The 26,899-nt window shown below is 35.8% G+C and overlaps 1 protein-coding gene across 1 annotated transcript in view; it reads left to right on the top strand.

Moving 5' to 3' along the window:
- LOC136036250 (probable ATP-dependent RNA helicase DDX46) overlaps window positions 1-26,899 on the top strand; it is a 139,247-nt gene that overhangs the window by 67,639 nt on the left and 44,709 nt on the right. The window contains exons 14-15 of the mRNA XM_065718367.1: window positions 7,841-7,956; window positions 24,694-24,844. Coding sequence (XP_065574439.1) covers window positions 7,841-7,956; window positions 24,694-24,844 — 267 coding nt within the window. The remainder of the gene's footprint in view (window positions 1-7,840; window positions 7,957-24,693; window positions 24,845-26,899) is intronic.

The raw sequence follows: 26,899 nt of genomic DNA, 5'->3' as shown, positions 1-26,899 counted from the left end.
ACTAAAGCACTATTGTTGATAGAAATTGTCACTAAAGTTTCTGTTTGGACGGTGGAAACACACCTTAAATATCAAGATACGTAAAAGATTTTTCATTTTCCCTACAATGATTCAGTCTCATTTTGTTGCAGGAACAACTGGGAACTGAACCTTATAGTAGGAAAACTGTCATGTTCCGAAGGCCTAAAATTCCCTTTTTTACAACAACGGGTCATTAACAATATTCTAAACTCAAATATTGTTTTTATTATTTTTGGTCTGCTGCGATTTTCATGGTTTGTAACTTAACACCCTTCATGTTACAGTAAGCAACACTGTTTTCCAGTTTGGACGGGAATTATAACATTTTATTCATAACACTGCTTTACCTGGTCCCGATTAGCCAGACTGGGTGCGGTAATACTGCCGACAGGACATGAGTTTGGTAGGTGCCGTCAACCGTCAGACCCAGACTCTTTTAGGGGGTTCGGGTCATCCTTTCTGGGGATGGTTACTTGGTCCTTTAGCCACTCCTCATCTTCTGTATTTAATGTTTGTCTCTAGAGTGGCCAAGCCTTGCCGGGTTAATCACCCGGCAAGGTGTTTTTATCTACTAACGGATTACGATCGACAAACGTAGACGCACATCTCCTTCTGATCATCTGAATGATGGAAGGAATAGGATCGATCAGTTTAAAAATAGATTTATTCTACACTACGTATTCATTTGAAACCAATCGCCTAAGGGTATCATACCGTCAACGCCGTCCATCGGCTCCTTCCACCTTTGGTTCACTTCAATATATTCATAAAGCCCGATGATTAAACTGGATAGAAGACTAACGATGTATTAGCCACTTCTGACAGGAATACCTACCATATATTAAAGTACCGGGAGCTATAGTATGTATTATAGTACCGGGAGCTATAATATATATTATAGTACCGAGTGCTGGGGGCCGGGCCCCGGCACTTGGCACGCGGCAGTTTTGTTTATATGAATCCTCATTGTTTCTTGTCTTCTAACCGCAGACAATTTGAGACAATTTGCTTATTTCTCTTCAAAGATATTTGATTATAAAAGCAAGTCCGATTTCTAACAACGATATCTACTAAGCTTCAAACTTTTGGTTTTCTTGGTTAAGGTTTTTGAATTGTTGTAATCTTTTGTTAAAATCTATAGAAATATTTTTGCAATTACCAGTTTTTTGCTCTTTACGCAATTTAACGTCTTTTCATACTGTATCTTTTCAAAGATATTTGATTATTGAAGGAAGTCTAATTTCTAACAACGATTTCTACTAAGCTTCAAACTTGTTAAAATGTATAGAAAAATTTTTGCAATCACCAGTTTTTGTTCTTTACGCAAATTAATATATTTTCATACTAGGGTCTGCTCAAAGATGTTTGATTATTAAAGCTAGTCCGATTTCTAACAAGGATGTGTACTAAGCATCAAACTTTTGTTTTTTCATTTTTAAGGTTTTTGAATTGTTATAATCTTTTGTTAAAATAAAGAATCATTATGTGTAATATTTGTAAATTTTCGTTTTTTGGCCTTCCTACTGATATTATATAGGCTAACTGGTTGCGTTCAAAAAGATTTTCATTTTTTTGAATTGTTTTTTTGCTCTTTACGCAATTTAATGTATTTTCATACTACAGTCATACTTTTTTTCATGTCTTAAAAAGATGTTGCTTATATTTATAAGAAAAGAAATTCGGTAATGATACATTTCTAACAAAGATTTCTACTAAGCTTCAAACTTTTGGTTTTCTTTTTTAAGGTTTTTGAATTTTTGTAATCCATGGTCAAATATATACAAATATTTTTGCAATTATCAGTTTTTTGCTCTTTAAGCACTTTATAAACTTTAAAATCTTCAATTTTTCCACACAAGAGTGACAAGTGTGACAACGTCATTTCAATAGTGATGTATATAGAAATGACTTCACTCACATAAATATTTCTTTTTTTTTCAAAATTAATGCTTTTAACGAATTTTCTCAAACTTTTGACCTATCTAGATGGTTTTTATGGCACTTGGTATTGACCAAGTGACATATAGCGATCGCAAATTCTGTCGATCAGTCTGTCGGTCTGTCTGTCCCGGTTTTGCTAGTTTAGGCACTTCCAGATAAGCTAGAACGATGAGCTTTCGCAGGTGTATCAGGGACCAGACTAGATTAAATTATAAATAGTCATTTTCATGATTCGGCCATCTCGAGGGGGGAGTGGGGGGACGGTTAATTCGGAAAAATTAGAAAAAATGAGGTATTTTTAACTTGCGAACGGGTGATTGGATCTTTAATGAAATTTGATATTTAGAAGGATATCGTATCTCAGAGCTCTTATTTTAAATCCTGACCGGATCTGGTGACATTGGGGGGAGTTGGAGGGGGAAACCTAAAATCTTGGAAAAGACTTAGAGTGGAGGGATCGGGATGAAACTTGGAGGGAAAAATAAGCACAAATCCTAAATACGTGATTGACATAACTGGAACGGATTCGATCTCATTGGGGGAGTTGGGGGGAGGGTTAATTCTGAAAAATTAGATAAAATGAGGTATTTTTAACTTACGAAGGAGTGATCGAATCTTAATGAAATTTCATATTTAGAAGGACCTTGTAACTCAGATTTCTTATTTTAATTCTCGACCAATTTTCACGTTTTCCAAGAATTCCCGGTTTTCCCCTCCAACTCCCTCCAATGTCACAGGATCTGGTTGGAATTTAAAATTAGAACTTTAAAGCACAAGATCCTTCTAAATATCAAATTTCATTAAGATCTGGTCACCCTTTCGTAAGTTACAAATACCTCAATTTTCAAAATCACCCCGCCCCCCAATTCCACCAAAGAGAGCAGATCCGGTCCGGTTATGTCAGTCACGTATCTTGGACAGGTTTCTATTCTTCCCATCCAGTTTCATCCTGATCTCACCGCTTTAAGTATTTTCTAAGATTTCCGGTCCCCCTACTGCCCCCACCCCAATTACGCTTGATCCGGTTGACGTTTAAAATAAAAGATCTGAGTTAGGAGGTCCTTCTAAATATGTAAATATGTATTCTTCAAGTTTCATGAAGATCCGATCACTCCTTCGTAAGTTAAAAATACGTAATTTTTTCTTATTTTTCAGAATTAACCCCCCCCCCCAATAGAGCGGATTTTTTCCAATTATGTAAATCACGTATGTAAGACTTCTGCTTATTTTTCCCACCAAGTTTCATCCCGATCCCTCCAATCTAAGCATTTTCCATGATTTCAGGCTCCCCCACCCCAAACTTCCCCCAATGCCACCAGATCCGGTCAGGATTTAAAATAAGAGCTTTGAGACACGATATCCTTCTAAATATCAAATTTCATTGAGATCCGATCACCCGTTCGTAAGTTAAAAATACCTCATTTTTTCTTATTTTTCAGAATTAACCCCTCCCCCCAACTACCCCAAAGAGAGCGGATCCGTTCCGGTTATGTCAATCATGTATCTAGGACTTGTGCTTATTTTTCCCACCAAGTTTCGTCCCGATCCCTCCACTCGTAAGTGTTTTTCAAGTTTTAGGTTTCTCCCTCCCAACTCCCCCCAATGTCACCAGATCCGGTCGGGATTTAAAATAAGAGCTCTGGGTCACGATATCCTTCTAAATGTCAAATTTCATTGAGATCCGATCACCCGTTCGTAAGTTAAAAATACCTCATTTTTTCTAATTTTTCAGAAATCCCCCCCTCCCCAACTATCCCAAAGAGAGCGGATCTGTTCCGTTTATGTCAATCATGTATCTAGGACTTGTGTTTATTTTACCCACCAAGTTTCATCCCGATCCCTCCACTCTAAGTGTTTTCCAAGTTTTAGGTTTCCCCTCCCAAATCCCCCCCCCCCCAATGTCACCAGATCTGGTCGGAATTTAAAATAAGAGCTCTAAGATACGATATCCTTCTAAACATCAAATTTCATTGAGATCCTGTCACCCGTTCGTAAGTTAAAAATACCTCATTTTTTTCTAATTTTTCAGAATTACACCCCCCCCCCCCCCAACTACCCCAAAGAGAGTGGATCCGTTCCAAATATGTCAGTCATGTATCTGGGACTTGTGCTTATTTTTCCCATCAAGTTTCATCCCGATCCCTCCACTCTAAGTGTTTTCCAAGATTTTAGGTTTCCCCCCTCCAACTCCCCCCAATGTCATCAGATCCGGTCGGGATTTAAAATGAGAGCTCTGAGACACAATATCATTCCAAACATCAAATTTCATTAAGATCCCATCACCCGCTCATAAGTTAAAAATACTTCATTTTTTCTATTTTTTTCTGAATTAACCGGCCCCCACTCCCCCCCCCCCCCAGATGGTCAATTCGGGAAAACGACTATTTCTAATTTAATCTGGTCCGGTCCCTGATACGCTTGCCAAATTTCATCGTCCTAGCTTACCTGGAAGTGCCTAAAGCAGCAAAACCGGGAACGACAGACAGATCGACAGACCGACAGAATTTGCGATTGCTATATGTCACTTGGTTAATACCAAGTGCCATAAAAACAGACGAAACACTATCTAATCTCTAAACAGCCATCTCTCATCATAAAAAAAAGAAAAAAAAGGGTTAAATTTTTAACCAATATAATTTACAATTTATTCAAAAAATATTTTCTTATTCTTACTTTAAATAACACAAGGTTATCAGACGACCTAACAGTCTCTGGAATTGAGTTCCAAATAACAACATCTACATGTTTAATCATAAACCCAGATCGCGTTGTATGCCTGATTTCACTAGTCAACTGTAACAATTTGAATTATATCGATAAAAACTTCTAAAATACTTAGGAGACACTCCATTTAAAACCTGGTATACAAAAATTAAAATCCACTGAGACTTAATAAAATAAATATTCAAAATATATAAATCTCTAAAACAATCTCTAGTACTACCACATGCAAGATACTCACCCAAACTTCTAATTGCTTTATTCTGCATAATCTGGACCCTTTTCACGTGACTAGAAAAATTGCTTGCATACAATGAACAACCATACACTAAATAAGGATGAACATAATTTTTTTACATCAAAATAAAATCCTAGATATCTACATTGAAAAACCTGACTAATGGAAACACCTTGCAAAAGAATACGATGACAATTACTTACAACTTTACCAATACGACTAAAAATCATATAATTAGTCTTCTCAATATTTTGAACTGAGATAAATTCTCCAGATCTACATTAGTTATCTCTATAAGATCCTCGACAGATTTTCCAATCACTGTAGGCGCTGTGTCTTCTGCGAATGATGTAACTACAGCATCAGGAAGGTAAAAACGCATTGTATCCACGTATACAAGAAACAGTAAAGGTCCTAATACTGAACCTTGGGGCACTCCACAATTCACATTGAAAGCTTCCTCTACCACACATCAGCCAGACCCAGGACGCCAATTTTCCCGAAAAAATATGGATCCGTTTTCGAACACATGCATACATCCACGATTATTGGTCACTGATAAAAATAGTATAATAATAGGGTAAATATAGGTGATATTTTTTTCCCAATTTAATCTAAAATTCCATTGACAATGATATGTGTATGTTCAAAATAGCATTTATGCTAATTGCAACCGTACTTTTTAGTATAAAGCTGAGGTTTAATTTCAGGTTTTATCTCTTGCCTTTCTAGTGCTCCTCTATTGGCTAGCTCTCCTGCTGTAATATTGCTAAATTACCAAGTTTTCTCTGGTTTCTAGTAGGAACTTTCATTAAAAGTTTGATATTATATTATTGCATGACTTGTTTCTCCGCTTTTTAGCTTCATCAAGTGGATCCTGACTTTTAATTTGCATTTATTTTACATAACCAAGTCGAGCAAGTTTTACATAAATGACACGCTTCAAAAACGTGTTTTGACAATTAAAAAAAAAGACAGTTAGAAAGATATACCTCGATCTGCAATTATAAGGACGTAGTTTGGCTGCATTAAAGATGTTTAAGTTGTCCGAATTTTATTATCGCAAACCTTTAGCGATCAATGCTGAATTGAATGATGAATATAATTACAATCCTGTAGCGAGCCAACTTTTGTTTTAAAATAGCATGACATAGCCGACTAAGTATGTTGACGGTTTTATAGTGTAATGTCCAAAATAGTTTCGCTTTGCTGTGTTTTCTTTGCACTTATGAATGAATTGGCCTTTTTTTTTTTAATTATGTCATGCCCAGAAAATGTGTTACGAAGCCAATGTCTGTCCCTTTGTCTTTCTTTTAAGTATGTCTGAAATGTCGTTATGTCTAATATGAAGGGATGTGTCTGGTACTTCTTCTAAAAACGAGTCGGGAAAATAAAGTGGCTCAGCGGATGTTCATTCACATGTCCCGCTATTACAATTTTATCAATAGATGTAGATATACAGAACGAATCCCCATTATTTCGGTACAAGTTGCAATTTTTATATGTTTTTCTTCCACAATAAAATCCTGTAATAAAAAAAAGAAGTTGCTGCTGCAAGAACCTTCCGAACCTTATTTTCTCTCCTGCAAATCATTAAAATATGAGATATACCCCTTCATGTTAAACAGAACGATAACTTAAGGTAGTTAATTATCTTATTACGAAAAAGAGGCGAGAAAATCTGAATGTTAGATGGAAATTTATAAAATCTGATCGCTTCTTTATGATAATCCAGAGAGATCATTCTATATATATATATATATATATATATATATATATATATATATATATATATATATATATATATATATATATATATATATATAATACATCTCTTTATCTTTGTCTGTCTACATCTCCCCCTCTTTTTTCTCTTTCTACCTATCCCTCCCCTATCCTTCTGTCTCAATTTTTGTTGACCTGTTTTCTTGACTTCAATTTCACATATTTTTATGTTGTGATTTTTAAGAACAAACCTGAAAGTTATTTCAAGTACAATAATATGAATTTGCATTAAATGTAGTTATATGACAAATTCGTTTCAGTAGAACCATAATAGTCATCAAGAATTCTTCTAAAAAATGAAACATTCTTGTATTTTTCGTCTAAATTTTTTGAATTTCGCCAAAAACTTAAAGAAGGCAACATTTTTAGGAAGTTTCTAAATCATCCTCCGTACGATCTTAAGGTTCTAGACGGCGCTTTTCAGAACCAGGGAAGAGAAAACTTGGAGGGGGGACGGTTGTAAATCTATTTTAACAGAAATATGTAGAAATGTAAGCTTTCCCTCATGTGTTTGACCAACATGTATAAATATTGTCTGGGCGGGTAAAAAGCCTTACAAGTTTGTTGGGGATATCTTTTTAACAAGTACTTCGAGGTTACTTTTTGTTAAGTCATTTAAGATAAATGTTCCCTCTAAAACAAAACAGTTTTGTGACTAGCCCGCAGCTGTAATTTGCATCAAAAGGACAAGATAACTATATCATTGGATTCACTAGTCTCAAATCTGTCCATTCAACGAACCAGAACTATGATGTTACTTCCACTTGTTCTTGGGGAACAATCTAAAATGACTTTATAAATAGGAAAATTGTCCTTTTTTAAACTACTTTCGATCAATTTTCAACGTATTTTCAATCCAAAAAATCATGTGCACAAAATTTTATAAATATAATTCGACAGATGGATAGAGCTGAATCTCAGCTTTAAAATGATATAAAATATGTCGTCTTGGGAGAACAGAACAATAAAACACTAAAGATTGTACATGGAACATAAACCTTAATGTCCTTGAGAGGCTGCACCTGAGCTTTAAAGAAATCACCTAAGGCGCCTAATATGAATTCCGACCTTGATATTTGTGACTTGTAATGGACAAGATAACTACGTCTAATAATTGACAATTGTTACTTATAGGTGGCAACATCAGTTGCAGCACGAGGATTAGACGTCAAACACCTAATTTTGGTTGTGAACTATGATTGCCCCAACCACTATGAAGACTATGTGCACCGGGTTGGAAGAACTGGCCGGTAATTCCTTTTTTTCAATTTAGACGCATGATGTTGTAAGAAAATAATACCATTATCTTCCAGTATCACTGTATGCTGTAGTCAGTATCGCTGTTGGTCTTATAAAATTATGATATAATGGAAATAAAATAAAAGATCCTCAAGGAAAAGTAAAGGGAAAATTTGAATATGACCCTGTATTAGATTTCCTTGACTCAGAGACTTAGGACTTTTTCAGGGACAGCAAGCCCCATAATACCCTTTTTTCTCATAACAAAAGATTTTTACCCCTTTGTTCACGCAAAGATTCTTGAAAGTTTGATGCTAATCGGGGTAAAAGGTTTTTCCTAAATACAAAAACTTTTTTTTTACCTGTTTTTGGGTCGCGTTTTCTGGGGAACCGATCTTCTCTCTCTCTCTCTCTCTCTCTCTCTCTCTCTCTCTCTCTCTCTCTCTCTCTCTCTCTCTCTCTCTCTCTCTCTCTCTCTCTCTCTCTCTCTCTCTCTCTCTCTTTCTCTTTCTCTCTCGCTCTCTTTTGCTCCCTTTTTCTCTTTTTTACTCTCTTTCCATCTCTCCCTTCTCCTTTTCTCATTCCCTCTATCGTCTGTCTCAGTGGAAATTGACTCTTAACCTCATTATCTTTGTTTGGTCTCATAATATTTAACCTTTTATAAAATCATACGAGAGAACTAGCAAGATTGCAAACAAACATGATCGCTTTTAATATTTTATATGAGTGTGAGTGGAAAGCTCATATAATATCGTTTTGTTAATTACGTTCTAAGTCGGCTTTATCATGTTTGATGTAATAATTAATTTATTTCCCTTAAAAAAGAATATACGGTACCTTCTGCAGTTCTTTCCTAACGTTTTAGTCCTAATTAACTTTTGTGCTAAAATCATGTTATTTAGGATTTTTATCACATTTTAGAATGTGGCAAAAATAGGAAGATGGTGTCGAACCCCAGACCTCGTTTTGCCAGGTAGAGATCAATCTACTGTGCTACCAGATGCTATATTAGATGTGATTCTATTTTTGTCTTGAATCTTTCACGCGAATATTTTACAAAGATACTATACTTGTCGCTACTTAAGTATCAAACAAACTGACGATTATTTGGTCTTTCCTCATTTCATACATGTGTTAAGTTTTCTCCAGCGGAATTTAATTTTTTCTCTTTTTCTCAAAAAAGGATTGCAGCGTGGGCTGTTTCTGCTTATTAGAAAAGTTCTCGTTTTGAAAAACATGGAAAAATCTACGAATCTCTCTTGGAATCTTTTGTAATATCTCTGTTGGAACTAAGTTGAAGAACGATCAAGTTCCTTGTCGTCCATGCTTACTTTGGATATGTGAAAAACCTAGATAATCAAGAGGCTTTACCAATGCCAAAGTGTAGACAAAGCCAATTGGCTTTCTTGTCACATCTTGACAAAAGTATCAACAGTGATTAATCTTATTGTAGACTTATTTGATTTAATATTGTAGTACATTGTAAATTGGGACGAAGGGATTATTTAGGAAGATTGACCGGACGAATATATGACTTAAATCAGGAACAAGACTACCTCGAATAAATGGGGATAAGAGTATTATTAGGCTTAACAAAAATTAATCGATTGATTAGTTTTATCTTTGTTGCTATTATTGTTAATTAGGAAGATGGATGTAGTGAAGATTTAAAATGTCGAATAGTCAGGTGACATAATGTATTTTTGCTTTTAAAGGACTGTTTGGAAGGATAACAAGATAAATCATTATCAGATACTAGACGTCCTAATTATAACAATTGTCAAGCGTGCTTTGAAAACTTAGGTGTTTTGAGAAGTTGTGTGTGACATAAACACACACACACACACACACACACACATATATATATATATATATATATATATATATATATTTATATGTATATATATTTATACTAGATGTTTCGTGCCCCCACCCCCCAAGCCCCCCGCGCGCGTAAGTCGTTACGCGCCATATTAGTTACGCACCATTGTAGTTGTGTCCCTTTGTCCCACCTGTGAATATATATATATATATATATATATATATATATATATATATATATATATATATATATATATATATATATATATATATATATATATATATATATATATGTTTTTAACTACGTAAAACTTGCGAATATACATACCTCATTATTCTAATGATTGCCCTTGAGCTTTGTTAATGGTGATTGCTAATCGAACATTCCCTGTGTCCCGGTCGTCATTTATATTCCCAGTATCCTGGTCGTCATTTGTGTCCCAGTGTCCCAGTCTGTAATTTCTCTTTGAGCGTCCCGTTCGTCATTTATATTCCCTGTGTCGCGGTCGTCATTTGTGTCCCCGTGTCCCGGTCTGTAATTTATCTTTGTCAGTCGTCATTTATATCTCCCGGTCGTTATTTGTGTCCCAGTCTGTAATTGTGTTGCGGAGCAACACTACTGCTTTTTGTAGGTTTTTTTTTTTTTTTTTTTTTTTTTTTTTTTTTTTTTTTTTTTTTTTTTTTTTTTTTCCACCGTGATCAGCGACCTGTAGCTCCGAAGTGGTAAGAGTTAAAAATTTGAGATTTTTCAGAGGGAAGGGAAACGTGAAACAGAGTAAAAAAGTTCCAGAGAAGTTCCTAAAATTTCTAACAGTTTTCCATAAAAAAAAAATAAAACCGTTTTTTCCTTAGAAACTCTGCGTTCGATGTTTGGCGTCAAGTTAAGACGACCCTAGCTTCGGAAATAAACTTGTTAGAAATACAGCTATGCTGAACTCATGTAGAACTTTCATTTGTCTCTTCGAGAACCGGAGCACAAAATTCCGTAGCTCTTACAGATTTCCCGGAAATAATTCTGGAAAAGTCTATCTCTTTCCGATTTTTTTTGGAATTTTCTCAAATTTTCCATTTTGATGTTTCTTATATTTTTATCGAGTAGTGCTATGAAAAGTATGCAAGAAGAAGTGAAGTGTTCTATATACCAAGTTGCTTCGTTCTCTAAGAAATAATTTCCGAAGTTTCGACGTTCTAGAGGTAACTTCTGTTCTGGACCAGCTAGAATTTTTTTTCCAACGCGGTTCGACAGGTCTCGATCTCCTAACAACTGGAGCTTACAATAGTTTCTCCGAAATAAAATTCCTTCTTTGGGTTTTTCTATTTGGAAGTTTTGTCATGCCCTCGGGGCAATTTAAATTTTTTGGTGAATTTGGTTTGTTTTATATTTTCCTAGTTTAGACCATCAAAAGTTAAGCAGAAAACTATAAGACGTTATTTCCGTATCTCTTTCAGATTTCCTGGAAATAATTCCCGAAATGTGCGTCTCGAAACATAATGCTTCGAATTGGCGTCAAGTTAAGACGGCCCTAGTTTCGGAAGTAAACGTTTTAAAGATAAAATAATTATGAACTCATATAGAACTTTTATTGATGTTTTCGAGAACTGAAGCATGAAATTCCGTAGCTCTTACAGATTTCCCGGAAATAATTCCGGAAAAGTCAATCTCGTTCCGATTTTTTGAAATTTTCTTAAATTTCGATTTTGAAGTCTATTTTATTTTTATCGAGTAGTGCTATGAAAGTTATGCAAGATGAAGTGAAGTGTTCTTTATACCAAGTTGTTCTCGTTTATTTCTGGATCAGCTAAACATTTTACCAAACTCAGTTTAGTAGGAGCTCGAAATAAAACCATATCAAAGATGCTTCAAGATAACAATCGAAGCCGCATTAGAAAAATGTCCTCTGAAGGACATAATGGAGACTGTTGCTCCGCAACTGTGTCCCGTAGGGCACAGTTGCTGCAACACTTCCCGTTGCACAGGCAACGGAGGTCTAGTTTCTCTTTTAGTGTCCCGGTCGTCATTTATATTCCCTGTGTCCTGGCTTTTAGTTTTGTTTTACTCCTTTATTTTTCAGCTTTTTCCCTTTTTTTAGTTTTTTTTTCTTTTCAGTTTTTAGTTTTTTTTTATTAGTTTTTAGTTTTTTTTCTTTTTAGTTTTTTTTTGTAGTTTTTACCTTTTTTTTAGTTTTTTTTCTTTTTTAGTTTTTAGTTTTTTACCTTTTTTTTGTTTTTTTAGTTTTTTACCTTTTTTAGTTTATTAGTATTTTCTTTTTAGTTTTTTTTGTAGTTTTTACCTTTTTTAGTTTTTTTTTCTTCTTTTGTATTAATGCTAAACCCAAGGTTCAATTCTGGAGCCTCTCGGACCTAGAACCTGAAACGTAACGCTTTACCAATTCAGCTACTTCGGCTTGAATACATTCGTTTTGAGCAGCTTCCTCGGGTGTTGCCATTGTAGGTTCTTCAGTCATTTTACAATTAGAAATTTCTCTTTCAACGATCTCTTTACAATTAAAAATTTGTCTTTGAACGATATTCTTAAATACCTGTGTCCTGGTCGTCATTTATATTCCCTGTGTCCCGGTCGTCATTTGTGTCCCGGTATCCCAGTCTGTAATTTCTCTTTGAGTGTCCCGGTCGTCATTTATATTCCCTCTGTCCCGGTCGTCATTTGTGTCCCGGTCTGTAATTTCTCTTGAGTGTTTTTTCTTTTTAGTTTTTTACCTTTTTTCTTTTTTCAGTTTTCTTTTTCTTCTTTATTTTTCAGCGTCACTATGAAATACATATCGTCGAACCTTTGTTTTTTTTAACTAAAATCTGGTAGGCATTGATGACCTTATCCAAGTCAAAATCCCAAACCCAATCATCATCACTATCATTTTCAGTTTTGATATGTTTTGACTCTCGCTGTCCAGGTGGATTTTCATCTAACTGTGCGGTTTTGCGTTCTTTAGCCGCAAGCCTGTTTTCTTGCTGTTCTTGTGATTCCTCGGCACGCTTTCTTTTCTTACTTTCTCTATCAGCCGCAAGTTTTTTGGCATAGACTCTTTGAGCTGCTTCCTCGGCTGTTGCCATTGTAGGTTCTTCAGTCATTTTACAATTAAACATTTTTCCGTCCACGATCTTCTTACAATTAAAAATTTGTCTTTGAACGATTTTCTTAAATACTTTTAATGACGTCATCGTCATAACAAACATGACGACAACTAACTTCATGACGACATGATGACGTGACGTCACTCGACAAACCCACAGACAAACAACTTATATATATATAGATATATATATATATATATATATATATATATATATATATATATATATATATATATATATATATATATATATATATATACTAGCTGTTGGGGTGGCGCGCGCCACCCCAACACCTAGTTGGTGGGGGCGCTTCGCCCCCCCCCCCCCCCAAGTTCCCCCGTGCGCGTAAGTCGTTACGCGCCATATTAGTTACGCGCCATTGTAGTTGTGTCCCTATGTCCCACCTTTGAATATAGATATATATATATATATATATATATATATATATATATATATATATATATATATATATATATATATATATATATATATATATATATATATATATATATATATATATATATATATATATATATATATATATATATATATATATATATATATATGTTTTTAACTACGTAAAACTTGCGAATATACAACATTCTTTGCTGTCCCATTGTCTGTGCATATAAATAGAATGTCAGGTTTAACGACTCTTGAACATGCAACATATAATGGTCCATGGGAAAACAATCCGTATTCAGATCTATACCTCATGATTCTAATGATTGCCCTTCAGCTTTGTTGATGGTGATTGCTAATCGACGATTCCCTGTGTCGCCATCGTCATTTATATATCCCCCTGAGCCCCCCGGCGTCCCTGTTGTAGTTGTGTCCCTGTGTCCCGGTCGTCAAGTCCCGGTGTCCCGGTCGTCATTTGTGTCCCGGTCTGTATATACATTCGTTTTTGAATTGTTTTTTTTTTTAGGTTTTAGTTTTTTACCTTTTTTTAGTTTTTTTTTAGTTTTGTTTTTCTCCTTTATTTTTCATTTTTTTTTCCTTTTTCATTTTATTTTATTTTTTATTTTTTTTTAGCTTTTTAGCTTTTTTAGTTTTTTATTAGTTTTTAGGTTTTTTTTTCTTTTTAGTTTTTTTGTAGTTTTTACCTTTTTTCTAGTTTTTAATTTTTTTTACTAATGTCCTGGTCGTCATTTATACTCCCTGTGTCCCGGTCGTCATTTGTGTCCCGGTGCTTTGTTGATGGTGATTGCTAATCGAACATTCCTTGTGTCCCGGTCGTCATTTATATTCCCTATGTGCCGGTGTCCCGGTCGTCATTTGTGTCCAGATGTCCCGGTCTGTAATTTCGTCTTTCGAAAACATGACGTCAGTCGACACAGAAACATGACGTCACCTGACAGATCCACAGACAGACAACTTATTTTTATATAGATAGATATATAAATATATATATATATATATTTTCTTTTTAGTTTTTTTTAGTTTTTACCTTTTTTAGTTTTTTTCTTCTTTTGTATTAATGCTAAAGCCAAGGTTCAAACCTAGAGCCTCTCGGACCTAGAACCTGAAACATAACGCTTTACCAATTCAGCTACTTCGGCTTGAACACATTCGTTTTGAGCAGCTTCCTCGGGTGTTGCCATTGTAGGTTCTTCAGTCATTTTACAATTAGAAATTTCTCTTTCAACGGTCTTCTTACAATTAAAAATTTGTCTTTGAACGATATTCTTAAATACCTGTGTCCTGGTCGTCATTTATATTCCCTGTGTCCCGGTCGTCACTTGTATCCCGGTATCCCAGTCTGTAATTTCTCTTTGAGTGTCCCGGTCGTTATTTATATTCCCTCTGTTCCGGTCGTCATTTGTGTCCCGGTCTGTAATTTCTCTTTGAGTGTTTTTTCTTTTTAGTATTTTTTAGTTTTTTACATTTTTTCTATTTTCAGTTTTCTTTTTCTTCTTTATTTTTCAGCTTCACTATGAAATACATATCGCCGAACCTTTGTTTTTTTTAACTAAAATCTGGTAGGCATTGATGACCTTATCCAAGTCAAAATCCCAAACCCAATCATCATCGCTGTCATTTTCAGTTTTGATATGTTTTGACTCTCGCTGTCCAGGTGGATCTTCATCTAACTGCGCGGTTTTGCGTTCTTTAGCCTCAAGCCTGTTTCCTTGCTGTTCTTTTGATTCCTCGGCACGCTTTCTTTTCTGACTTTCTCTATCAGCAGCAAGTTTTTTGGCATAGACTCTGAGCATCTTCATCGGCTTCATCGACCTGACGACAACTAACTTCATGACGTCAGTCGACACAGAAACATGACGTCACCTGATCCACAGACAGACACACAGACAGACAACTTATTTATATATATATATATATATATATATATATATATATATATATATATGTATATATATATATATATATATATATATATATATATAATATATATATATATATATAAAGTTTTTGCTTAAAATTTGGTTTGATTCTACTGTGTAGGGCTTAGTGAAAGAAAGGTTAAGGTGGCTATTTGGTGGCTATAGGTTATAAAAAGTATGATAGGGAATCCAAAATTGTCCTTTATGAGGATCTAGCTGGGGCCGAACGAAAAGCAGGAAACTTTAAACGAGGTGGGAGATGTCAAAATAAATGATGTATAGGTCGTATCAAATTCTCGGGACGGAGTACAGAATGAAACTTCGGACAGTTTGAGTTGGGGGGGGGGATATACTCAGCTGGATTTGACAGAGACAGTTTGGTGCTGCGGTGAGTTATCAGGAGTAAAAGTATATCTACTCTCTAACAATTACCATTCCTGGAAATGGTAACCCCACTTAGTCCAAAAGACAATGATTGTTGCCTCAAAAATCGAAACGATAATATATTATCCAGCAGATCTACACCAGACCTTTTTGCCTAACATGTATTGTTTATTTTAATGTTTGTCTTCTTTTCTTGGCCAATTTGAATCGAAATGATGGTTGTATAAACTTGGAGGGGGGGGGGGGTAGCTCATTTAAATAGGAATTGAAAGCTCTAGTACCTTTTCCAAGAATCAAAATTATTGGAGGGCAACCAGTCCCTTTCCTTTGCCTTTTTAGGCGACCCGGTCCCGTAGCCCTCCTTATAAAACACCTTAAGAAAATCTTGAGATTTTTTTCTAAAATAGTTGAAGGTCCAATATTTATGCTTAGGGGATGACATGAACCGCGAAGTTCCCGGGGAAAAGTGCCGTAATTACTTAAATTGCCAGTTATTTACAGATGGCTTTATAGTGGAAAAAGGAGGACATGTTCTGATCTTGGGTGTTCGGTGATTCAAAATATTCAGGGATCTGCCTGCGTCAAAGTGATTCCGCATTTTGTGGTCTGACGGGGGTGTTGGTGGTAATGGGTCTGGAATTTTCTATTTTTCAATGAAGATATAAAAAAACGTTTAAAATATAGGGGGCGGGGGGAGGGGGTAAATGTCCTCCCTCCAATTGACACCCTGATCAAACATTAAGACAGCTCATCCTCCTCTACACCAAACTAGTCAAAGATTCACTTTCTACCTACTCTCATGAAGTTTAAATTTCCCTCAAATCCTTCCTTACGACGTGTTCTCACCTCTTGCGGGGACGACCTACTTTTCGTTTGGTCTCAGATCGATGGCGGAAAAGAATAATCTTTTGCAATCTGTCATGTTTCATCTGTAAAACGTGTTCTATCTATCTCATCCTTTTTTTTGGCACTTGGTATTTACCAAGTAATGGTATTTGCCATAATTTGGAAAAATTAGAAAAAATGAGGCATTTTTAACTCACGAACGGGTGATTGGGCCTTAATGAAATTTGACATTTAGAAAGATATCGTGTCTCAGAGATCTTATTTTCAATCCCGACCGGATTCGGTAACATTGGGGGGAGTTGGAGGTTTTTTTCTAAAATAGTTGAAGGTCCAATATTTATGCTTAGGGGATGACATGAACCGCGAAGTTCCCGGGGAAAAGTGCCGGGGAAAAGTACTTACGAACGGGTGATCGGGCCTTAATGAAATTTGACATTTAGAAGGATATCGTGTCTCAGAGCTCTTATTTTCAATCCCAACCGGATCTGGTGACATTGGGGGGAGTTTGAGTTTTTTTCTAAAATAGTTGAAGGTCCAATATTTATGCTTAGGGGATGACATGAACCGCGAAGTTCCCGGGGAAAAGTGCCGTAATTACTTAAATTGCCAGTTATTTACAGATGGCTTTATAGTGGAAAAAGGAGGACATGTTCTGATCTTGGGTGTTCGGTGATTCAAAATATTCAGGGATCTGCCTGCGTCAAAGTGATTCCGCATTTTGTGGTCTGACGGGGGTGTTGGTGGTAATGGGTCTGGAATTTTCTATTTTTCAATGAATATATAAAAAACGTTTAAAATATAGGGGACGGGGGGAGGGGGTAAATGCCCTCTCTCCAACTGACACCCTGATCAAACATTAAGACAGCTCATCCTCCTCTATACCAAACTAGTCAAAGATTCACTTTCTACCTACTCTCATGAAGTTTAAATTTCCCTCAAATCCTTCCTTACGACGTGTTCTCACCCCTTGCAAGGACGACTTACTTTTCGTTTGGTCCCAGATCGATGGCGAAAAAGAATAATCTTTTGCAATCTGTCATGTTTCATCTGTAAAACGTGTTCTATCTATCTCAATCTTTTTTTTGGCACTTGGTATTTACCAAGTGACATAGTGTTCGCAAATTCTGTCGGTCTGTCGGTTTGTCTGTCCCGGTTTTGCTAGTTTCAGCATTTCTAGATAAGCTAGGACGATGAAATCTGCCAGGCGTATTAGGGACCAGACCAGATTCAATTATAAATTGTCGTGTCCCTGATTCGACCATCTGGGGGGGGGGGAGTGGGGGACGGTTAATTTGGAAAAATTAGAAAAAATTAGGCATTTTTAACTTACGAACGGGTGATCGGGCCTTAATGAAATTTGACATTTAGAAGGATATCATGTCTCAGAGCTCTTATTTTCAATCCCGACCGGATCCGGTGACATTGGGGGGAGTTGGAGGGGAAAACCTAAAATCTTGGAAAACGCTTAGAGTGGAGGGATCGGGATGAAACTTGGTGGGAAAAATAAGCACAAGTCTTAGATACGTGATCGACACAACTGGAACAGATCTGTTCTCTTTGGGGGAGTTGGTTGGGGGGGGGGGGTAATTCTGAATAATTAGAAAAAATGTATTTTTAACTTACGAAGGAGTAATCGGATCTTAATGAAATTTCATATTTAGAAGGATCTCGTAACTCAGATCTCCTATTTTAAATCCCGGAAATCTTGAAAAACGTGAAAATTAAGGTATCTTTATCTCACCTAATCTTATGGGCGATCGGATCTTAATGAAACTTGATATAAATAGGAAGATCTTATGTCTCAGATGCTCCATTTTCAATTCGAATCGGATCCGGGGACGTAGGGGGCTGGAGGGGGAAACAGAAATCTTGGAAACTGGAAATCTTGGAAAATGCTGAGAGTGGAGAAAACGGGATGAAACTTGATGGGAAGAATAAGCACAAGTTCTAGATACATGATTTACATAATTGGAACGGATCCGCTGTCTTTGGGAGAGTTGGGGGGATTTCTAGTGCTTTGGCGAGTTCGGTGCATCTGGACGTGCTAGGACGATGAAAATTGGTGGGCGTGTCAGGGACCTGCACAAATTAATTTGATAACAGTCCTTTTCCTGATTCGACCATCTGGGGGGCTGGAGGGAGAGGAAAAATTGATAAAAATGAGTTTTTTTTTTAACTTACGAATGGGTGATCGGATCGTAATGAAATTTGATATTTAGATGGACCTCGTGTCTCAGAGCTCTTATTTTAAATCCCTACCGTATCCGGTGATATTGTGGGAGCTGGAGGGGGAAACAGAAAATCTTGGAAAACGCTTAGAGTGGAGAGATCGGGATGAAACTTGGTGGGAAGAATAAGCACAAGTCCTATATACGTGATGACATAACCGGACTGAATATTCTCTAATTGGGGGGTTGGGGGGGTAATTCGGAAAAATTAGAAAAATTGAGGTATTTTTAACTTAAGAACGGGTGACCAGATCTTTCTGAAATTTGATATTTAGAAGAAACTGATGTCTCAGAGCTCTTATTTTAAATCCCGACCAGATCTGGTGACATAGGGGGGAGTTGGGGGGATCCCGACCCTGTCCGGTGATATTTTGGGAGCTGGAGGGGGAAATGGGAAATCTTGGAAAACGCTTAGATTGGAGAGATCGGGATGAAACTTGGTGGGTAGAATAAGCGAATGTCTTAGACACATGATTGACGTGACCGGACTTGATCCGTTCTCTTTGGGGGTGTTGGAGGGGGGTCCAGTGCTTTGGCGAGTTCGGTGCTTCTGAACGTGCTAGGACGATGAAAATTGTTAGGCGTGTCAGGGACCTGCACAAATTGACTTGATAAAGTGGTTTTCCCCGATTCGACCATCTGCGGGGCTGAAGGGAGAGGAAAAATTAGAAAAAGGAGGTAGTTTTTACTTACGAGTTGGTGATAAGATCTTAATGAATTTTGATATTTAGAAGGACGTGTCCCAGAGTTCTTATTTTAAATCCCGACCGGTATTGAGCCTCTGATTTTCCTTTTAAATCATTCTATTGATTCTTAGAATTATGCTAGAGCTCATACCATATGAGTTCTTGGCTCTTCTGACCTTGTTACAAGTGCCATATGAGCTCTTAGCTCTTGTTTGTTATAGCCCTAGAAAGTGGGATATAACAACATTTTTTACAACATGTTGTTTGACATGCTGTCAGTCAAAGAGGTATTTAAAGCTATTTGTAGACAACTCTGTAAAACATTTAAAAAATCTCCCCCTGCCTTTTGAGGCACTCACGTTTCAAAACCATATATTATCATTACAGTATCTTCCTATATTCTAATATTGGTTTGCAGACTTATCTTCCTATTTGCTATAATTGTGTCGACTTTGAAAAAATACACTGGGCCTTGGCTACTCTACTTTTTACATCTAAATTGCGTCCACCATCTTTACTAAAAAATACCATCAGGTTCAGGTTTATTTATTTTCCGATCGTGTATACATAACATGCTAAGCATACCAATATCTGGCAGAAAGACAAGCTCGTTTTGCACAGATAACACAACTAAAGTAATAAATAACGAAATGTATGGATGATTAATTAAAATAAGAAGAAAAGAAAGAAAAAAGGGAAAACTACAGCAGGCATCCCACCCGACGATAAAAAAAAAAAAAAACTATTTTTTCAACCAATGGGTTGCAATGGGACTACGAGAGAAAAATTAAGACCCGAGAAAAGACCCAAAAACAAAATAAAATTTCATATTAATAAAAATAATAAGTATAAAAGTAGAATAACTAATAACTATCCAAAAGGAAGGACTTCAACTTATTCTTTGAAATTCCTAACGACAATCAAAAACAAACTCGTATTGGTTCCATGCAGCAACCACACTATGTCTTAGAGAAAACGGGACCTTCTGAAATAATAATAACGAATGAAAAGTAACTGGCAGTTCAATAGGAAGAATATTGAATAAAGAATATAAACTCTTTGTAGAGCACTTGCTTGGAAGAGATGCCGGGTAAGGAAGAAAACCTTTAAAATAAGAAGCGCCTTATTTGGTTGTCTTTGGAGCGGAATAAAATGGGATCTGAAAGAATTCAAGTAAATAAGTGGACAGCAATTTAGATAAGAACGAACAAGAGTAAAATAAATAGAATGCATAGCTTCCAGAGGCAAAACGAATTTTATACGGTGTATAATACCTATATTCCTTCCAAGCTTCAATCATGGACTATTAATATGTGGCTTCCAACTTAAATTCGAATCAACCAGTATGCGTAGGTAACAAAAAATATCAACATGTGATATCTTTGTACTTGACACAGGAGACTTAGATCTAGAAGGGCTCGTGATGTACGTGAATGTACTATAAATTTAGTTTTGAAGTATTTAAAGCTATCCTAGTTGTCGTAAACCGTACTACTACTCTATCAAATGCAAAAGTTAAATTATGTTTTACACTATCCTCATCAACCCCAGAAACAGTACAGGCTGTGTCATCAACGAATAGTGCGGTCTGCCCCAGGTCCGCAATTGAATTACCAATATTATCAACATAAATTAAAAACAATAGAGGGCCTAGAATTGAACCTTCAGGTACCCCATAATTATGTGACTGATTTGAAGACAGTGATTTAATATTGTCCCCGTCAATACACTGAACTCTATCTTTTGACATTATGACAAAAGATAATATGATTTAATAATTATGACAATAATTATGACAATAAAAGATTTAATAATATGACATTATTAAAGCATTAGCCGGACCTCGTATGCCACAGTTTGACAGTTTTTCATAAAAAATTATATGGCTTATAGTATCAAACGCTCTCCGTATTTCTACAAATATAGTAGCTGGAATCTCATCCTTATCCAAGGCTTCATGTATAAACTGGGTTACTGCCAAGATGCGTAGGAGTGTTTTGATGCCACCGCGGTTTTCTGCCACCTTTTAATTCAGGTAGGTCAGAATAGACATAGATATAGACATAGACATTAGAACAGACATAGACATAGAAATAAACATAGATACAGATATAGACAAAAACATATATAGACATAGACATAGACTAACCTAACCTGTCTATTCTGACCCAACTAATCCTCTTGATGATGCAAGATTTCCTGGGTGGCGGAAAACATACGGTGGCAGAAAACTGCAGTGGAGTTAAAACACCAATTCCCAAGGTAGCATGTTCTGTGGAATGGCCTTTGCTAAACCCGAATTGGGACTTACAAAAAAAAAACAAAAAACTTTTCTTTTCAAGGAAATCAACCATTCTTACATTCAAACAATGTTCAATAATCTTTCCAAAAGCTGATAGAGTAGATATAGGCCTACAGTTAGACGGTCACTTACATCTCCCCCTTTATGCAGTGCAATCACATGAGTGGACTTCATGCTGGAAGGAAAGACACCATTCTTGAAACAAAGATTAATTGTATGCGCAAGAAAATTAACTATACTATGCGTAATCGATTTCAGTAAATTCGTAGACGATCCGTCAGTTCCTTCTGATTGTTCATTTTTGAGTTAATGAGGTACCATCATCAATTTAGCAGATGACATTGGGGGAGGAATATGGATCGGTGAGTAGAGAGGGGTAAAAAACTTTTGAAGCCATCAGAATTTGATGCTAAATTTCGTGATGACTCTTCTGACGTCTTTTCACCTATTTTAGCGAAGTGAGTATTAAGCATGTTAGCAACGTTAATTTTTCCTTTAACAACTTTATTACCATCCGGGGTCATCATCTCATCTGGAAGAGAATTTTTTTTTTACCGGTACAATTATTTATTAATGACTACACCTTCTTAGAAGATACATGCGCATTTTTGAATGCCTTCAAATAGTACTGCTGTTTAGCAGACCTTAGAGCTTTGATTAAGCGATTCTGCTTTAAAAGAAGCTTGATTTATCTCATCTGGATGAGACAAATACTTTTTATACAGACTGTTCTTTAATTGGATTGACCTTAGTAGTCCTCTTGTAATCCAAGGCTTTGTGGGTCTGTTGTATAACGTCTTAAACGGGTTAAAGACATGGGACAAGCCAGATTGAGCGCTTTGATGAATTCTTGAACAAAATAATGTGAAGCTTGATCCGGATCCTTACAGTCTAAGCATGGTGAGGGGTCAATTTTAAGCAGCAATTCATTCAATCGCTGAAAAGATGCAGTGTCTAGTCTTCTAGTTGTCTTGATCGGAGTTACCGCTTGCCGACACGTATGAATCTCCATCAGAAGCATAAAGTGGTCTGACGTTTCATCGACAATAACATTACATGAGTCAAATTTAATATTAAGAAAAATATTTTTGATTATCATTGCTGTCGAGCTTACAACTTGAGCTGGAATCCGCCAAGCTGGGAGAAGGCCCAGCAAAAGACAAAGTGTCAAAAAATCAACAGCCAACGGTGGATAATATGTGGATGAAAGAGCATGACTAGCATTACTTATATCAATATTAAAATCCTCAATGTACATAATCTTTCGATTCTGCTCGATTGCGATAGAAGAAAATATATCCAGCTTACTTATAAAATGTTGCACCAGAAAACTAGGTGACCTATACAAAACTATACAAACACAAAACTTTGATCAGTCCCGAAATCAGCTCAACGATGAGAAATTCAAACACCATTCCTTCATATATGGAATCAAAATCTGAAATAATTCTACAAGAAATATCACTATAGATAAAAAAAAACCCTCCTCTCGGTCTAGCATTCCTAGTCTTAGAAATAAAATTATAACCATTAATATTTGCTAAATGACTAGTTGACTCATCTAAAAAAGTTTCACAAACACCTAATATACCCACTCGGTGGTAAGGAAGGACTGAAGATAAATGGTCCAAGCTACTCATCAGACTTACAAGAGTTTGAACTTGCCAGCCTTATGCTACCAGTATAAACACGGCCGTAAATGTCATTAGAGGGTAAATACTAGTTAACTGGGAGGGACCTATTAAAAATATCATAATCATCATCTGAAAAACCACAACCAGCCGAAATTTTTAATAAATCTAATGGGTTTCTTTAAAAATCTTCCAACCTACTTGATGTCCCATCACCAAGAGAATCAACCGTGATCATTTGGACTTACCAAGCCTTCTGGTGGGATTCTGCAGTAAGGTGGGGATAAACCATTAACCAAACCTGGATATGGGAGAGAACGACAAGACTCGTGAAATATCAGATCTTCAACTGAAAAAAATAAACAGTGCAAAAACAGAACCTGATTTTTAGGCCTATGAAAAACACAAAAGAAAGATGGTGAAAGTAAAAAGAGACACAAGAATACAAAGAAAAAGAACACAGTAAAATAAACCAAAAGAAAACAAAGAGTAAACAAAAACAAAAGAACTACGTAAATCGACAGGAAAGAATAACACCGACATTGACTCGTAGTCATTTTCATATTCATGACATAAACCAATGAAAATCAACTTGTTTCATTCCTTGATCACGGGCAACTTATCTGTAAACAAACCCAATGAATAACTGTCCGCATATATAATACTAACGAACTAATCAATCTTTTCTCAAAAGGAAGAGTTGACTTTCTTAACTTCTAGCCACACATTAACAGCCTTATGATGCACTCGAGATGAGACGATTAGTTGCGCTTGTTTCATTTCTCTTTCAAGAGTAGGGAATTTTGAATCGTATTAGAAGCAGGGGCTAGGTCTGTAGAACTTATTACTCTAGTACCTTTTAGCTTATTAATGTTGTTCATTATCGCATGGACATCACTCTCTCAGTTCAAGGAAACAAATACGGGGGACTCCTCGTGCCAATTATTTTGCTTGACACGCCTATTTGTTATATTACCCGCACGTGAAGCAATCCTGTAGCTCTTTTTTATTGACAATTCACTAGTTACATCCAGCTTTTCTTTAACTAGATTTATCACGCTATTTACAACTTTTTTATTGGGCTCTTCTTTCGGTTGACCATGAACAATAAGGTTCAGACTACATCTTTTATGTCGAGAAGTAGTAGCTGCTTTTGTAGGGCCTGGATACTTGTCTCAGTCCTCATCGAGATTTTTTTAAATTTATTAAGCCTTATATCTCTGGCTGCAGCCTCTGCTCTCAGTGATGAAATTTCAGAAAGCAATTAAGTATACATTTATTTTTTTCACAGGAAAGTGGATTGGATCCCCACCCTTCCAAAGGCCATACACCTTTTATACCTTGCTAGAGACCTTTTTTAGACTTCCAATTATTTATTTTGGTTCAAAGACTATATTATATTGTAAAATGTTTTACAGTGCTGGAAACCGAGGATATTCTTATACATTTGTCCAACCAGATCAAGGAAGGAATGCTGGAGATATTATCAAAGCTCTTGAGCTGTCTGGTTCCCCAGTGCCAGAAGATTTAAAGAAATTATTCGAGGACTATAAGACAAAGCAAGAAGCTGTAAGCACTCTTTGCCTTTTCTTTCTTTCTTTTGTTCATGCAATGGTCGTTTATTATGGGGGAAAAGCCAGCTTTTATCATGAAGGGCTTTAAATGATAACAAAACAACGTCACTGCAAGAAAAATAGAATTATCTGAGTTCTCATTTGAGTATAAAAATTTTTGAGAATGTTTCGAAATTTTGGGGGTATCATATGGCCATGTCTCTAGATGAAAAAGAAATGAAAGAGAGGTAAGAATGTCTTTAAAGAAGAAACAATTGTGATTATTATTATTTATTTTTTAATACTATGTCAGAAACAAAGTTTTAGCCCAAATAGCAGAGACCTAACAAAAATAAATCTTCCAATGAGAAAACAAAGAAGAAAAAAAAATTGAATGACTGTCTCCATGGGTTCGATCAACTTCTAACTTCATCAAGAGCGAAGAAATGGTCCAAGATGTGGTTTTGAGTTCCGATTTAGCAATGAATGTTTTCCAAATGTACTTTTTGATATGTATTTTATTTGGCTTATAAAACAAAGTAAGGTTGGTTGTATTTCCTAAACAATGCTCACCAGAAAAACTGTCGAACTTACATTTTACATTAAAAAAGAAAAGCAGTGTGAAATAAGCAATAAATTCAAATTTGGGAATGAGACATGACGATGAGTAATTAAAATGAAAAAAAAAGTTAAAACAATAAAATAAATGCAAAATCAATGAATTTTTAAATCTAAGTATCGCAAAGCTAAACGTAAGCTAGAAAATGCACCTCAGGGGGAGTTTTTTGGACGATTTAGGATATGCAGAATAAGTGCCTATCTATGTTTAATGGGATAGAATTGTAGTTTCACGGAATTTATTAATGTTTTCGTTTTGTTGTTCTTTTTCTAAACCTTGGATCATTGGGCTATAGGGTTAGACTGTATCTTATCATATCCTCCAGTATAACACGAAGAGGTAATAAAAAGGGCAATTGGAGAGAAGGGGCAGGGAAGGAATATCCATACGCATTCAAAAAGCATTTAAAAGACGATAAAATGTGAAAGAAGAGATGCGATAAAAAGAAGCTATTAACCGACAGCAATCCTACATTAGGGGGTGGAAAATGAACAAAAGGTGGAAGAGGGAAAATAATGGAAAAAATAAAAAATACATTAAAAAGAAACAAAAAAACGTGAAACACCAACGTTAAATAAGGCCCAACATGTGTAAAAAAAAGAAATTAAAATGGGCAAAACATTATTGCAGTAAATTTCAAATCATAATAGACAATGGGAAGGGAGGAGGGAACTTCCTCTATGGTTGCTTAAGTGGAGAATAATCTGGGGTCTTGGTGGAAAATTTTCAAAATGATCTGAGTTTAACAGAGCTATGGATTTCAGAAAAAAAAATATTGCTCTCGTGTTCTGCAACTTACCGTCGTGAACTGACAATTACCCAACCATGTTTGGCGAATTCGTCTCAGGTCTAAATTTTAAACTCAGGTCTGGTGTTTCTCTATTCATAATTGTGTATTTTATCCTCTTTATATGTCATTCTTCAATATGTCTCCAATTTATTAGAAAGTAATTAGAAATACCAGGGTGCTTTAAAAACGGAAAAAAATTTATCTATTTCTACACTTTAAAGGTATAAAAGATTTACCTATCACGTTTCCCGAAAGGATTTTAGATGCCCAATATTGAAGCTTAAACAACTCAAGAATGTCTGAAAATTTATGGTGGATCTTTTTTATCTAAAATTTCGTGCAAAGCTATTGAAAGCTGCCAAGTCAGTTGTCGTAATTTGAAAGTCTATAGTTTTCGTAGAACTTGTAAATTTGCTATTAAATCTAGTTCCTTGAGAAAGAGCAAACTTGGCTTTAGCTTTGTTACTTTTTTGTACTATGTATAATTCATTCTTTATACAGAGGTTTCAGGGCGGCTGCGGTTTTCTTAAAGATTCCTAAAGCTTAATTTTTTAGCATTGTTTGAACTTTTTGTCTGGTAGGTAGCAGTGGGTGTAAAGTAATCTGATCTCAGCTTCGTGATATACGCAGTTACGTGTGATATTCCAAAGGATTCCATTTAT

The sequence above is a fragment of the Artemia franciscana genome, chromosome 15, assembly GCF_032884065.1.
Source record: "Artemia franciscana chromosome 15, ASM3288406v1, whole genome shotgun sequence".
NCBI lineage: Eukaryota > Metazoa > Arthropoda > Branchiopoda > Anostraca > Artemiidae > Artemia > Artemia franciscana.
Note: the sequence above shows the minus strand (reverse complement) of the source record. Positions and strands in the feature narration are given on the sequence as shown.